This window comes from Muntiacus reevesi, chromosome 4 (assembly GCF_963930625.1).
Source record: "Muntiacus reevesi chromosome 4, mMunRee1.1, whole genome shotgun sequence".
NCBI lineage: Eukaryota > Metazoa > Chordata > Mammalia > Artiodactyla > Cervidae > Muntiacus > Muntiacus reevesi.
The window spans coordinates 101,221,466-101,236,159 of record NC_089252.1 but is presented as its reverse complement, the minus strand read 5'-3'; the positions used below and the strand labels follow the sequence as shown (position 1 = coordinate 101,236,159).

The 14,694-nt window shown below is 47.3% G+C and overlaps 1 protein-coding gene across 4 annotated transcripts in view; it reads left to right on the top strand.

Moving 5' to 3' along the window:
• Positions 1–7,435, top strand: part of ABHD6 (abhydrolase domain containing 6, acylglycerol lipase) — a 46,172-nt gene extending 38,737 nt beyond the window's left edge. For all 4 annotated transcript variants that reach the window (XM_065935323.1, XM_065935325.1, XM_065935326.1 and 1 more), the window contains 3 exons: positions 1,128–1,182; positions 1,424–1,524; positions 6,352–7,435. In XM_065935323.1, the coding sequence (XP_065791395.1) occupies positions 1,128–1,182; positions 1,424–1,524; positions 6,352–6,528 (333 nt within the window). In that variant the 3' untranslated portion in view covers positions 6,529–7,435. The remainder of the gene's footprint in view (positions 1–1,127; positions 1,183–1,423; positions 1,525–6,351) is intronic.
• Positions 7,436–14,694: the final 7,259 nt, after the last annotated feature.

Below are 14,694 nucleotides of genomic sequence, written 5' to 3'. Positions count from 1 at the left end.
ATTGGTGGATGCAGGACAGATGGATACATGGGTAGATGTATGCGTATGTGATTCAGAGGTGCAGGGTGGGTGGGTGATGGATAGGTGGATGTCTACATGAACCAGGGATGGAGGGTGGATGAGTAGCTGCAGGCTAAGTGGACACATGGATGGACATGTGCCTGTCTGAGTCAGAGATGCAAGATGGATGGATAGGCAGGAGTGTGGAGCAGAGGTGGAGGGTGGATGGCTGAATGCAAGTTGGGGAGATGCATGGGTACAGGATAGATAGTAGAACAAAGGAAATATCTGATGCTGAGCACACTGTGTTGGACAGTTTGCCATTGGTCTCACCTCTGGGCTTCCACTTCCAAAATAGTCAGATGTTCCAGCGGGTGGGTTTCGTCCAGAGCAGTTATGACTGGGTCTTCCCATTTCAGTCAGCTCACTGGACTCCTGAGAGTGTGTTGAAGGGGTTCAGTCCATTCCTAGGGAAATGAGAGGACTGACGGCTGCTGCTGTGACCCCTGGATCCTACCTCAAGAACCCTGAGGTGGGGGAAGAGGCGGGCCATGTTCCTCCTGGCCCCAGCACCTCCCCGGGTTGGTCTCCCAACCCGGGAACCTTGCCCTGTCAGCATGTACTGCAGCCCCACAGCCCGCAGCAGGGAGGGCCCGGCCAGTGTCACACAGTGAGCTCAGGACATCAAAAGCCTTCCCAGAACTTCCCTAGTGGTTGATTTCTTCATGGCTTAAGAGGCCCGTCATCCCCAATAGTTAATTTTTTTTAATAGACCTTGTTTTATATTGGGTATTACTGAGTAATTACTTGAAATTATTTTCATTCTGATTATGTCTCAGGATAAGCAGAAAATTCCTCATAGGTGAACAGCTTACATGCCACTGGGGTCCTTTGGCTTCACAGTTATTCCCAGAGTTCCTTCCTTAGGAGGAAGAAAAAAGCCTCTTATGAACCTAAGTCCCCATTACATTGCATGGTCATCACGGGAATTTGGAGACCAGGCCTTATGAACCTTGACAACGCCCGAAACTGCTGCCCTTTGATTTCCCCTCTTTGTCCCAGACCCTTCTGAGGCCTGAGGATACCAATTTTCCCTCGCCTTCTGACTTTGGGTTATTTATCCCTAGATCCTGCAGGGCCTTGTCGACGTCCGCATCCCTCACAACACCTTCTACCGAAAGTGTAAGTAGACCTGTGTTGACCTCTGAGCCTGTGACACATCTTCTGGGTGGCCAGCTCTTATTCCTTAGATTTCTGAGACTTTGACAGTTTTCTGGGACCCCTCGAGAAAGATGCAGTGCATTAGACTTAAACACTATATACCCTGTATATATCCTATATATACATATACACTATATATTTCCTATACTTGGGGGTGTCCACAGCACAGCCCACACTCACTTTATTTTCCTTCCCTACAAAGTGTTTTTGGAAATCGTCAGTGAGAAGTCGAGATACTCCCTCCATCAGAACATGGACAAGATTAAGGTCCCTACGCAGATCATCTGGGGGAAACAAGACCAGGTACGTGGCGTGTCCCTGGGGCTGCCAGCGCCTGTTGCACCTGCCTCCAAGGACAAGCTCGCAGTCCGTTATGAGGGGAGCCTGGCTGCTTCCTGATCTAGAGGGAGGTGGCACGCACCGGTGCCAAGTGCCACTGTTCCCAGGGAGCTGAGGGCAGAGACGGTGGCCTTCTAAAATGTAAGGCAGTTTGAAAGCATTTTCATAAATTATCTTTCTCAAAGCCATATAGTCACGTGGCACAGAAACCTTGAAAGAGTACAGAAAGATGGATAAGAGTACACTTGGTCTCTTTGACATCCTAGATCTCAGTTCCCATTTCTTCAAGGCAGCACTTACAGTTCATGTGTGTTTCTTTTAAATTTTCTAAGGCAACAGTTGGCACACGGTTTCTATTAAAGGGCCAGATAGTAAATATTTACAACTTTGCGGGGGATAAGTTCTTGTTACATCTATTCAACTCTTCTGTTGTGATGGTGACATGCAGAACAAATGGTAGGCAGAGCTCCAGGGAGCCTTCAGTCACAAAGCAGGCAGGGGCTGTTGTTTGCCTGTTTCTATTCTAAGCATATATCAGAGTGCATAAAGAAGTGTTATGTATAAGATTTTCAAACATGCAGTATATACAGTTTCACACCTTAATTGCTTCATATATATGAGAAATATGTACCTTGGAAATCATTTAATATCAGCTTGAAGAGATCCACACATTCTAGTACTTTAAATATTTTATTTTGAAAGACTCTCAAATTTACAGGATAATTGTAAAAATAGTACAGAGTACTCTTGTATCTACTTTACCTAGTTTCATCAGTTTTAACTGCTTTTTCAAAAATTCTCGTGCTATAAAATTTACCTTGTTGTACACCCTGCTGCAGCCCAGTTGTAGAATGCTTCTGTCACTCCTGTAAGTTCTCTCTTGCCCATTTCCTGTTAATCTCCATTCCTGCCCCAGCACTATTCAACCACTGACCTGCTTTCTGTTTCTGAAGTCTTTTCTAGAATTTAATTATCTAAAATTTTCATAAAATGATATTTTACAGTGGTAGTCTTTTGCATCTGGCTTCTTCCACTCCAGCGTGATATTTCTGAGGTTCATCCATATCATCACCTATGCCAACAAATTGTTCCTTTCTATTGCTGAGTGTCATTCCATGATATGTATGTACCACATCTTACTTATTACCAACTTTTTAACATTTACCACCTCATCTAGACAGATCTAGAAATATGTGTTTTGGGGCCATTTGGAGTAAGCTGCTTATATCATGTCCCTTTACCCCCAAAGCTTCAAGGTGTGTTTATTGCAAACCAGAATATTATCTCACATGATTACAGTACATTGTCACATTTGGGACATGGAACATTGATACCATAGCTTTTAACTAATATACATATTAGTTAAATAATACATAAGTATTATTTATAAGTATACATAAGTATACATAAATAGTAAATAATACATAAGCATATTTCAAATTTGTTCCTTGTTTCAGTGATGTCCTACATAGAATGATCCTCCACCTGCCCCTGTAACCAGGATCACATACTGCGTATCATGTCTTTTTAGTTTCCTTTTATATAAAATGATGCCCTCTTCCTGCCTTTATCTTTCATAACACTGATATTTGAAGAGTGCGGGCCAGTTATTTTACAAAATGTTCCTCAGTTTGAGTTTGTTGGCTGTTTCTTCATGATTAAATTCGGGATACATATCCCTGGCCAGAATATCTCATGGGTAATAAGACTTCACATCCTCAGAAGGAGAATATCTTTCCTTCAGTGGTGGGAATTTTTTAAACCATTATTTATTTTGGGGGCTGCACCGTGTGGCATGTGGGATCTTAGTTCCTCAACCAGGGATTGAAACTGTGCCCTAGACAGTGGAAGCCTCTTAACCTCTGGCTGGCCTGGGACATCCCAGTGATGGGAATTTTGATTGATTGTGATATCTGATGTCTTCATCGTAGATATTATTTCTCCCCTTGCAACTAATAAGCAGTCTGTGGGGAGGTACTTTGAGACCATGTGGATATCCTGGTCCTCATCAAACATTTCCCTCTCGATTTACCATCCGTGAATGGTTGTTGCCCAAAACAAAATTTTATGTTCTTTTTGGGAGCTACATGGTACTCCATCATCTGCTGCATTAGTGCCCTACTGATGGTCACTTAGGTCATTTTCAGTTTTTTGCTGTTAAAGCACACCGTGATGTGCATCATTATACATGTGTGTTTGCAGTGTGAGAGCATATCTGAAGGGTCAATTCTTGGATGTGGAATAGCTTGATCAAAGGCTTTGTGCATTTTAAAATTATGACAGGTTTTTGACAGGCTTCATCAGATGGCTCTGTTAGTTTGCTAGGCCTCCTGTAACAAAGTACTACAAATTGGGAGGCTTAAACAACAGAATTACGTTGGCTGCCAGTTCTGGCATACAGATACACTAGGGGCTTTCCTGGTGGCTCAGATGGTATAGAATCTGCCTGCAATGCAGGAGAGCTGGGTTCAACCCCTGGGTCGGGTAGATCCCCTGGAGAAGGAAACGGCAACCCACTCCAGTATTCTTGCCTGGAGAACTCCATGGACAGAGGAGCCTGGTGGGCTACAGTCTGTGGGGTTGCAAAGAGTTGGACATGACTGAGCGACTAACACTGTAACACCAGTTCTGGAGACTGTGAGTCCAAGACTCAGGCTGCAGCAGACTGGTTCCTGCTGTGACTGGTGGGAGCTGGGAAGCAGAACCTGTTCCCGGCCTTTCCCTGAGCTCCTGGGAGTTTGCTGGGGGACTTTGGTGTCCGTGCCTTGTAGATGCCTCACCCTGACCTCTGCCTTCATCTTCAGATGATGCTGTGTTTAAACCTCTCATTTTTGTAAGACGCCAGTTATGATAGATTAGGGGTCCACATACTAGATTAGGAGTTCACCCTGCTCCAGTATCACATCATCCTAACTAATTATGTCCACGATGACCCTGTTTCCCAGTAAAGCCACATTTTGTTAGAACTTCAGCATATGAATTTGGGGAGGGGGCACAGTCCATCCATAATAAACCTGCCAGTGAAATACTGACTTATACTTCGGAAACTCCCTTTCTGTTTGCAACTGCTCTTTAGAAATCATATCTTACTGAATGTTCTTGAAAAGTTTAAAATAAGAGGTGGTGGTGGGAAATGGAGCCTTTATAAGGCCCTCAGGCAGACAGAATTACAGTGTCTGTCAAAGGGTATCTGGTCGTCTCACGCTGTTGACCGTCGTGAGAAGGGAAACGGGAGCAAAGCTCTCCCTGTTGAGAGAGCTCCCCTGTGGACGCTGGGGTGAAAGCCACCATTGTGAGCCCCGAGCAGACTGCACATGCCCACCGCGTGTGTGATGTGAGCACAGGCAGGAAGCCAGGCTGCACCTCAGCTGCCCACAACTGCGGGAGGCCCAGGAGAGGGACTGGGGCGAAGCCAGGTCTGCGCCGGCGCAGGGGGCCGGCAGGGCGGTGGCGCCAGTGTGCAGCCGTCTCAACACCAGCCAGGTGTGCCCAGCGCGGGACCAGGGCATCAGGAGGAGGGGGAACTTCAAGCAGCCAAGGGGCTGAGAACAGCTTTGTGGATGCCTGAGCGGAGAAGCAGGACCCAGGCTGGGCCAGCAGGCAGAAATGAGAGTTGGAACAATGAAGGCCTTTCTTCATCTCAGATCCCCAAGGTGATGTGGGCTCTCAGGGACCAGCAGGGAGAGGCGGGATCGCGTCATGCTCCCAGTCAGCTGTTCCATCTTGTGTTTTCTCAGCCTGGGGTGCTCTGCACTCTGCTCACCCCACTTCCCGGTGGGCAGCAAATCCTGGTATTACCAGTCTGGGTTGAGGAGAATAAAGCTCAGAAGCAGACAGTGCTCGAATTTGTTGGGATTTTGCTGTCGGTGTTAAGGCTGGAGTGGAGGGGCCACCTTTGTCTTGGGGTGGGGAGGTGACGTGAAGGTGAAAGCGGTGAAGCGAAGGGGGAGAATATAAATCTGACCCTGAAGGAGGAGAAAGTCAGTTAACTGAGTTGGGGTAAAAGCAAGGTGTAACCCAGGTGAAAATGAAAGGGAGTTTGAAAACCTGGGAAAGAGGTGGGCTTCATGTTGGAAAAGAACTGGCTGTTATTCACACACTTCAGGGCCTGAGGTCACACAGCTCGGGGACCCCCTGAGGGCCTTCAGGACCCAGTCCTCTGGTTTGTGATAATTCGTCTCCCCCTCTTGCATCTCTCCTGTGGCCTCCCCACAGCTTGGCCTCTCCTAGACCAGCTGCAGGGTGCATTCTCCGGGCCCAGCCTGATCACGTCACTGTCCTTAATACAGCCCCGGGGCTCCCCACTGCCCTCAGACTGAGCATGACTCCCGGCACGGCCAGATGCACAGGCCCACCCTCCCCGCTCACGCAGCACTGGGCTCCCTGCTGTCCCTTGCACGTGCCGTGTCCTCCCACCCTTGTGCTGGTCCCTCTTCCATGATCCCCCTCCCCTGTGGCTTCTCAGCTCCCAGGATTCTCCCCCATCAGAGTCTTTGCCACCTTGCGCTGCACTTGTCTGCCTTCCAGTCTGGCTTCCCCACCACACCAGGGCATCCTCAGGGAGGGCCTGTGTTTCCAGCGCGGTAACGCTGCAGCAGCATACCTCCTAGCACCGAGCTGCAGAGTAAAACGTGAGGCACGCAGTCACCTCCATCAGGGAGCCACAAGCCCCGACACCAAAGTGACTTGGTTCTAAAAATCACCCCTGCCAGGCCTGGACGGGAGTTCTGTCCACGGAGTGCGTTCGGGCACCTGAACCCTTTCCATCCAGTCTTCTCTCTCGTCCCGCAGGTGCTCGATGTGTCCGGGGCGGACATGTTGGCCAAGTCAATCGCCAACTCCCAGGTGGAGCTCCTGGAAAACTGTGGGCACTCGGTGGTGATGGAGAGGCCCAGGAAGACAGCCAAGCTCCTTGTCGACTTCTTAGCTTCTGTACACAACACAGACAGCAGCAAGAAGCTGGACTGAGGCCCCGGCCGCAGCCTGAGCTCCACACCCAGCCTCCACTCCCGTCTCCAGAACCTGTCACGGCCACCACTTCTCAGGGACCCTGCCCTAAATGCGGAGGGAGCGCCCCCGTCCCTGAGGAAGCCAGCCCCCGCTCCTGCCCTGGTCTCTCTAGATCCACAGAGCCTCAGGGGCCGTGAAGAAATCTCCAAGATATTTTTTCACAAAATGCAAATTCACATGGAACAACAAAGGAAAACCCATCCATGAAATATACCCAGAAGTTTTCACATTTATGTTGCAGAGTGCCCACATTGGACCACTGAGGACACTTCCTTTAAGATGTTCCTCACAGACTGAGATTCCAGGTGTTTCTGTTGCTCAGACATTCTCCTGTGCAGAGTCAGTGGCTCTTTTAGGAGCATTAGTCCCCTCTTCGCCGAGCCCCTTGTTTATGTCTGATTTAAGTTTTATGTCCCATGTGTGACTGCCGCCTGTCAACTGCAGGACCATGGAGGAACACCGCAGGCTGGAGGAAATACACACACAGAAGACACGGCCTGCCTCAGCCAGCTGGCAGAGCAGCAGAGAACACGGCTGATTTGACGGCACCGTGTGTCAGGTTATGTCTCACGTGAACCTGGGTAGTGCAGTACAGAGATTCCCTGGCAGGGGGGTTCCTGGGAATAATTTATTATTAAAAAAAAAAACAAGACTAATAAAGCAATAATATTCTAGACATCTATCTAAATAATCAGACTCGGGTTCCACTCTAAAGCACCTCTTTTCTATCTTGCTGTGCTACTGAAAAACCTTTGGATGTTTGTTAATGAATTCTGTGAATTCTGTGAACAATAGTGTAATTGAAAATAAATCTAAACTGCTGTAAAAGTGACCACAATGACGTGAAATAAATGTAATAAGTCTAGATCAGCAACATGCAAGTGGTTTCTATTTCTAAGCTCTTAATGAAGTGTAGTGTTGGCAGGTTTTCTGTAAACTTGAAAGTGTGTTTCTTGTTTGCTTTCTTAAAATTATTATTTTTGAAGTATTTTTACTTTTTGTTTAGCTGCTTCAGGTCTTAGTTGCAGCACGCAGAATCTTTTTGGCTGTGGCATGTGAACTCCTAGTTGCAGCATGTGGGACTAGTTCCCTGACCAGGGATAGAACACAGGCCCCCTGCGTTAGAATCCAGGAGGCTTAGCCACTGGACCACTAGGGGAATCCCCCAAATGTGTTTTTTATAGTAAGGCTGTTCTACAGGCATTGGAAGACCTTACTTGCATGAGTTACTAGTTTCATTTCCAGAAATCATGTTTACAGTTTTTTTGTTTTAATATTTATGTATTTGGCCATGCCAGGTCTTAGTTGTGACATGTCGAATCTTTAGTTGTAGCATGCAAACTCTTAGTTGTGGCTTACAAACTCTTAGTTGCAGCATATGGCATCTAGTTCCCTGACCAGGGAGCCAACAACATAGGCCCCCTACACTTGGAGCGTGGAGTCTTAGCCACTTGACCACCAGGGAAGTCCTGTGTTTGCGATTTTTATTCAGTTGAAACTATACATCCAAAACAAAAGGTAAGGGTCATCAAACTGTTCTTTTGACTCTTCTGTGGCATTTGGAAACCTAAACTCCTCAGAATATTCACTCTTTCAAATCTTTTTGCAGAGTCTGAAGGCTAGTAGTTCTGTAAATAAAGTGAGAACTCTGTGGTGAACATTGTGGTTTAAGTTGAAATTCAGGGCTTGGTCTGATTATTTTAACATATCAAGGAAGAGCAGAATATAGATCTTAAAAATGAGAGATGTGAAAATGTGACATCAAACTTTGTGCAGCTAAAGCAGTGCTCACAAGGAAATTTATAGGCTGAAATACAAATACTAGAAAAGAAGAAAGGCTAAAAATTAAATCATTTAAGCTTCTATCTTAAGAAGCTAGGAAAAATGTAAATCAAACCTAGGGGGGAGAAAATAGAAGGAAGCAGTACAGTGAGAGCAGAAATCAATGAAGCAGAAAAGAAAGTGTATATTTGTCATGTTGCTTGTTCTAGTCTCTCATATTCACCAAGAACTCTGAGCTTAATGAGGTTCCCAGAGGAGTCAATCACGACAGTCATGACAGATATGACTGGGGACAGATGAAGAAGACCCAGACCTGGGATCGGGATCCCAGATTATTAGCCCTGGGTGAGGACAGATGGTTTCCTCCTGGGATAAGGATCCCAGATTATTAGCCCTGTTAGATGCAGGAATAGTTACCTCCTGGGTTGAACATCCATCACATCCAGAAGCCACTGCACTGCCCCCTCAGTGGAGCCATCCAGAAAGGGGCACGTGCTGGCCATCGCCCTTGGAAGGAGAGAGGGCAAGATCTTCAGGACACGGCTCCCGCCTCCTCCTCTGTCACAGGAAAGCACCACCAGAACCCATTCCCCTTGCAGTAGAAGCACGGAGTCCTGACTACTGGACCGCCAGGGAAGTCCCTGGAGAGTTCGTTTGTTTGCTTGTTTATTGATTTGTCTTTGGCTGTGCTGGGTCTTCGTTGCTGTGAGCGGGCTTTCTCTAGTTGCGGTGCGTGGGCTTCTTGCAGTGGCTGCTCTTGCTGCAGAGCACGGGCTCTAAAGCACAGGCTCAGTAGTTGTGGCACATCAGTTTCGGTGCCCCACAGCATGAGGAATCTTCCTGACCAGGGATTGAACCCATGTCCCCTGCAGTGGCAGGCAGGTTCTTAACCACTTGGCCACCAGGGAAGTCCCATGAGAGCTGCTTTTGATAGACCTGCAAAGTGGATTTTCAAGGTTCTCTCTTCACCCTGTAATTGTGGTCCTATTGTGCTAGGAAAACTCAAAAGCAGAAAAGCATGTCTCCCTCTTGAGCCCCACTTCCTGCCTTTGTCATTAGGAAGAGCCTGCAGGTTCCTGTGGAGTGTCTTTATTGATGGGTCCTGTGGAGCATCTTTAATGACAGTCTTAGAAAGAAGGAAGGGATCATTTATCACAGCCCTGCCTGAAAGACTTCTGGAAGCTTCTGAAATAACAGTGGAAAGCCCCAGGAATCACATGTGGGCTCTTGCCTCTCCGCCTGGAGCCGGATTGTTAGGACTGCTAAGGATGGACCGTCCAGGCAGACGTAGAAGAAGCTGAGGGACCAGCAATGTTTAGAACTCAATCCGCCATTAGTCTGGGCTCCTTGTTCTGGGCAGAAGTGACACCAGGGGTGACTGGTGCAAGACACTGGATGGGCTGCCTGCCAGTGTAAGTCTTATCTTCTATTTGAGCCCCTGAGTTCCTCCTTCTTCCCAGGGAAGCTTACTTGTTGCTTTGTCCAAAGGAAGCCCCTGGAAGTTACTAGACGATTGTAATGCGTGTCAGGCTGGGCTGAATCTTGTAAATTACACGACTGAATCAGGTGAACATGCCAGCATGTGTTTTTTGCATGCATCACCTTGTCAGACTCTCACGTAGCCCTATAAGAGACCGGGGGCCACTGTGACAGCCAAGGAGACCAAGGCTTGGAAGGGCAAAGTGCCTGGCCCAAGGTCACACAGATAACAAGTAAAGGGAAGCCTCTTGGTTTGTGACTGAAGGGGACTTGCAAAAACAATGCTTTCACCGGTTCAGACAGGAGCGCTATTGCTTAATTTCCAGCGGAACCTGGAGTCCAGTTGGTTCGCCTGGACCAGGCCATTGTGTGGCTGCTTCAGCCGCAGATCACTGAGGCCACACCTTGGGCCCCTGCTGAGGAAGGTGACCTACCTGTTTATTCAAGTAAGTTCGGGATCTGCCATTGCTGAGCTGCCTGTGAGGCTGGAAACAAGCTCACCTGGATTCCAGCTTCATGTTGCTACAGGGCATGTCAAGGTGCCTGCCCTCCTCATTCTAGCCTCTTAATAGCTGTAGCTTGTGTTATTCGGTCCCTGCAGGGCTCATTTACCTTGCTGGTACCCTCATCCCTCCTCCACTCTGGAAATAACTGGGGTTGTTTGTCCAAAGCAGATTTCTGGGGTGGCGGAGGGATGTTTCTGGTTGCCGCAGAGGTCAGGCCGCTGCTCTTGACTGGTGATCATCTGATGAGCACAAGGACTAGACCCCACACTGGTTGGAACTGGAAAGCTGGTCATTGGGGTTCCTGAAACATCACCTGTTCCCTCACCGCCACACAATCAGAAAATCATGTACCCTGTAGCCTCCACCCCAGATGTCGCCTTTAAACACTTCCCTGCGAGCCGTGGGAGAGTTCGGGTCTTCTGAGCTTGAGTACCCCTCATCCTTGCTTGGCCTTGCCATAAACCCATCTCTGCTCCACACTCTGACCTTCAGTGTGTGTGGTTTCACTGTGCCTCAGGCACACCAGCTAGGGTTGACGACAGTACTAAACCAAGTCTTTTATTAAAAGCAGTAGTTTATTGGGTCTATTTCAGAAATGTTTGCTAAAATACTCTTTGGCCAGGTTTGGGACCATTTTTAAAGGGTCTCTTGGACTCTGTCTGTTTCCCAAGTTTTTCTGTCTCTCTCTCTCTTCCCCACTCCTCGTCCCATCTCTTTTTCATTGTTTATCTCATATCTGTCTGTCTCCATTACCCACACCGACACTCTCTTAACAGTTGGAAACCCGACTCTTCTGATTCTTCATCTTTCCAATCTTCCAAGGTCACTCCTTGAACCATACAGACCAGGACTTTCCCATCAGGCACTTCTCCCTCCCCCACTCTCATCCCTCCCAAATTGGATGATGTTCATACAGCCTCTCCATTCCCTGAAAGGAGGTTAAAAAAAAGCAATGGGGTTGATCACAGATGGGGCAGTGGAAAAGTCCTCAGATTACCTGCCGTGGTCTGGGCCAGAGGGCAGCCGAGCTGGGCTGCTGTCCTGGTGTCTCCAGCTTCCCCGGGACCCAGTGTTGCTGCTGTCTGGGCTGGAAATCATCATCAGGCTGTGGGCCTGGGGTTGCCAGTGCCTGTGATAGGATGAGGGTCTTGTGGGACGTTATGCAGGGCGGTGGGGGGAGAGAAGGATGTCCTTTTGAGCAACAGGACAGCCCTGTCTGTTGGCTCCTGGAGGAATCTTTCCCTGGTTTCTGGATCTTGGTCTCTAAGCCCTCAAGACAACGACCAGGAACCTCAGGGCACACCTAGATGGCTCCCAATCTCTAGTAAGGATGAGAGAAGAAGAGATTCTTAGGGGCAGAAAATGGCAGGAGGGACTTCTCTGGTGATCCAGTGGTTAAGACTCCAGTGCAGGGGGTGAGAGTTTGATCCTTGGTCAGGGGACTAAGACCCAACATGCTGAAAGGTTGTTGCTGAACGGTAAGACACGGGATTCTTGGCCTCTGGAGGAGACAAATTCAATCCGGGGCCAGAGACGAGGCTGGATCACTCAGAGCTTTTGTGTAATAAAGTTTTATTAAAGTATAAAGGAGATAGAGAAAGCTTTTGACATAGGCATCAGAAGGGGGCAAAAGAGTACCCGCCTCCTAGTCTTTAGCTGTAAGTTATATAGTCACTCACAGTCTGTTAATGAAAAGAAAGGAATGTCTTAGAATTTAGAATGGCACCAGATAATTCATCCCTGGCCATAAAACGATTGACTTGAATCTTGTAGAAGGGCAGATTACCAACAAATAGTTTCATTTACATAGATTAGGGAACAATACCTGAGTAAGTAGGTTGGACCATTTGGCGGAATTTACAGAGTCTGGGGTAAATTAACATAGCTTTACAATAAACATTTCCATAAAAAAATGTATTGGTTAACTCAAGGTTTGAGAATAGTTAGCTTCAGGTGAAACCAGGTGTCATGGCAACACAGCATTTTAAGAGAAACCTCCTTTTAAATTTGTATATAGAAGGAAAAACATATCGCTGGTTTGTTTCCTCCTGCTGCTTAAGAGAGATAAAAATGTCTGGCACTTGCAGCCTATTTCCTCCGTTTGGAGACCCCTGGCCTTCCTGCCTGTTACCCTCTCAATGCCAAGTGATGCGGCCAAAAAAGGAAAAAAAAAAAGTGGCGCAAAGATGACAATCCAAGTGACCCAAGTCAAAGCTGACTGGGATTAGTTAACTCGCTAGAGGGCAACTATGAGTGTCAGACTACAGTTCCCACCACACCTCACAGAACCAGATGTGATACTGAATTCAGAAATTTTCAGATTTTACAGAGGTATTATTGCATGTGCACCATACATTGTGCAACATGCCCCGTGAGGTCTAGGGCTGCCTTCTGTGGTCTAGTGCATTTGTATTTCTGCTGTATGCTCTGTGCATATCCACAGCAAATGGGACAAAAGCTATAAAAAGCTTCACCTCAGTTCAGATTAAGCATCATGTCAAATGAAGAAAGATTTGGTTTCCAGATTTTTCTTGGATTCCAGGGTGGCAGATAAGGGACAGTGAACCTGCCCTCCCTGTCCCCTCTCTCCTGCTTTGGGGAATGGAGGTGGGAGGTGACATCTTGAGGAAAATCTGTTCTTCCAAGTTGGAAAGAGGGGCATGCAGATGGCTGTGGTCCAAGGCTCCCTCTGCTGATGGTAAGGGGCAAGTCCTGAGTTTTATTTAACAGTTATCAGTATTATAAAAGTGATGCCTTGTCAGTTTAAAATAAACAAACTGGATGCTAAAACATCATGAGCATTTCCGACACCTTCTACACAGCCCTACTCTTCTTCCATCAGTCCACTTGGAACCCTTCTAGACATTATACTTATGTATGTATGTATGTGTACACATAGATACATATATGTAACTGGTCAAGGCCAGTATGGAACCCAAGTTTGCTTGCTGCTCCAGAAGTCAATACTCAGAGACAAGTGTTGGTGAAAAAATTTGCTTTATTCAGGCACTTTTGCATGGTGCCTGGAACAGAGTAAGTAAGCCCTTGATTAATATTAGCTATGGTGGACTGTGTTTGAGACCACCTCCTAGTTGTGGGTTAGAGGAAAAAGGTTTTAAAGCGGGGTTTCAGGAGTGTGCAAGCAAGGGGCTCCATGCAGAACAGCACAGTCAGTTCCAGTAATTATTTTCAGACTGGTTGTGCAGTGGTCTGGTCAGCATCATCTTGACAGTTTTGTGTGTAATCAATCAGTAATCTACTCCAAGGTTGGGCTGTTTCCATCCCTGTAAGGCCAGCCCCTGGAATTCTAAAGCAAGCAAGATGAATTCTCTTCTACTTACACATGGAAGGACTTCTGTACCCAAGAAGGGATCACAGGGTCTTGCTTGATTTCATTCCTCCCCATTTTTGCTGCTCTTCAATCCTGAGGGCAACAGGGGCAGGACAAGAAAGGGAATAAAGTTTTGGATCGAGGGACTAATCATAAACTTGTCAAGGGAACTGTCTTAGGGGTACTTGGTAGGAGTTGAGAGCTGGGCAAGGGATGGCAGTGGTGGAGCCAACACAGACAAGGCCCCAACCTCATGGGCTTTACATTCGAGTTTTGGCAGCCCGGGGCCCTCTCCTGTAAATACCCCTGACATATCACATAATTGGTGGTAATATGGTGCAGTGTGGAGAGAACTGTCTAGAGTCAGATGTACTTATAACTGTGTGCTCTTGATCTTAGCCTTTTGTGCCTCAGTTTCCATCTCTGTAAAATGGATCATAATAATAGTCTCCTTAGGATTGTGTGAGAGTTCCATGAGGTGATGTAGTTTTTTGCTTAGTGCCTGGCACAAAGTAAGCACTTGATTAATATTAGCTATTATTATTGAATACACACAGTATGTTTCATGAGTACAGGGGCCATATCATCTTGCTCCCAGTACCTGTCACATGATAGGGGTTCAGCAAGTACTTATTCAATTAACGAATAGATGATACTTGGTTTACATTTGGAAACAGAACCATCTGGGCTTTTTATGTTAACCCAGACAGAATAACTACTATGCGCTGGGAGCCACAAGAGACACCGAGAAAGGGTCCTGTCCTTGGTGAGTGCTTTAAAGGAGATGCTGACCAGAAGAGATGCTAGATACAAACTTTCTTGAACGAATGAAGGCATGAGTGAGTGAATGCGAAACCAGCTCCTGGGCGCAGTCCCTCACCCCACGCAGACATCTGCACACACGGCTTTCTGCAGAGTGGGCACTAGAGGGCAGTCAGCGTGGCGAGTCTGAGATTCAGAGTCACTCCTGGGTCCTTAGGAGAACTCCGCGCGGTGGCGTCACATCCGCTCTCATGTCACACACCC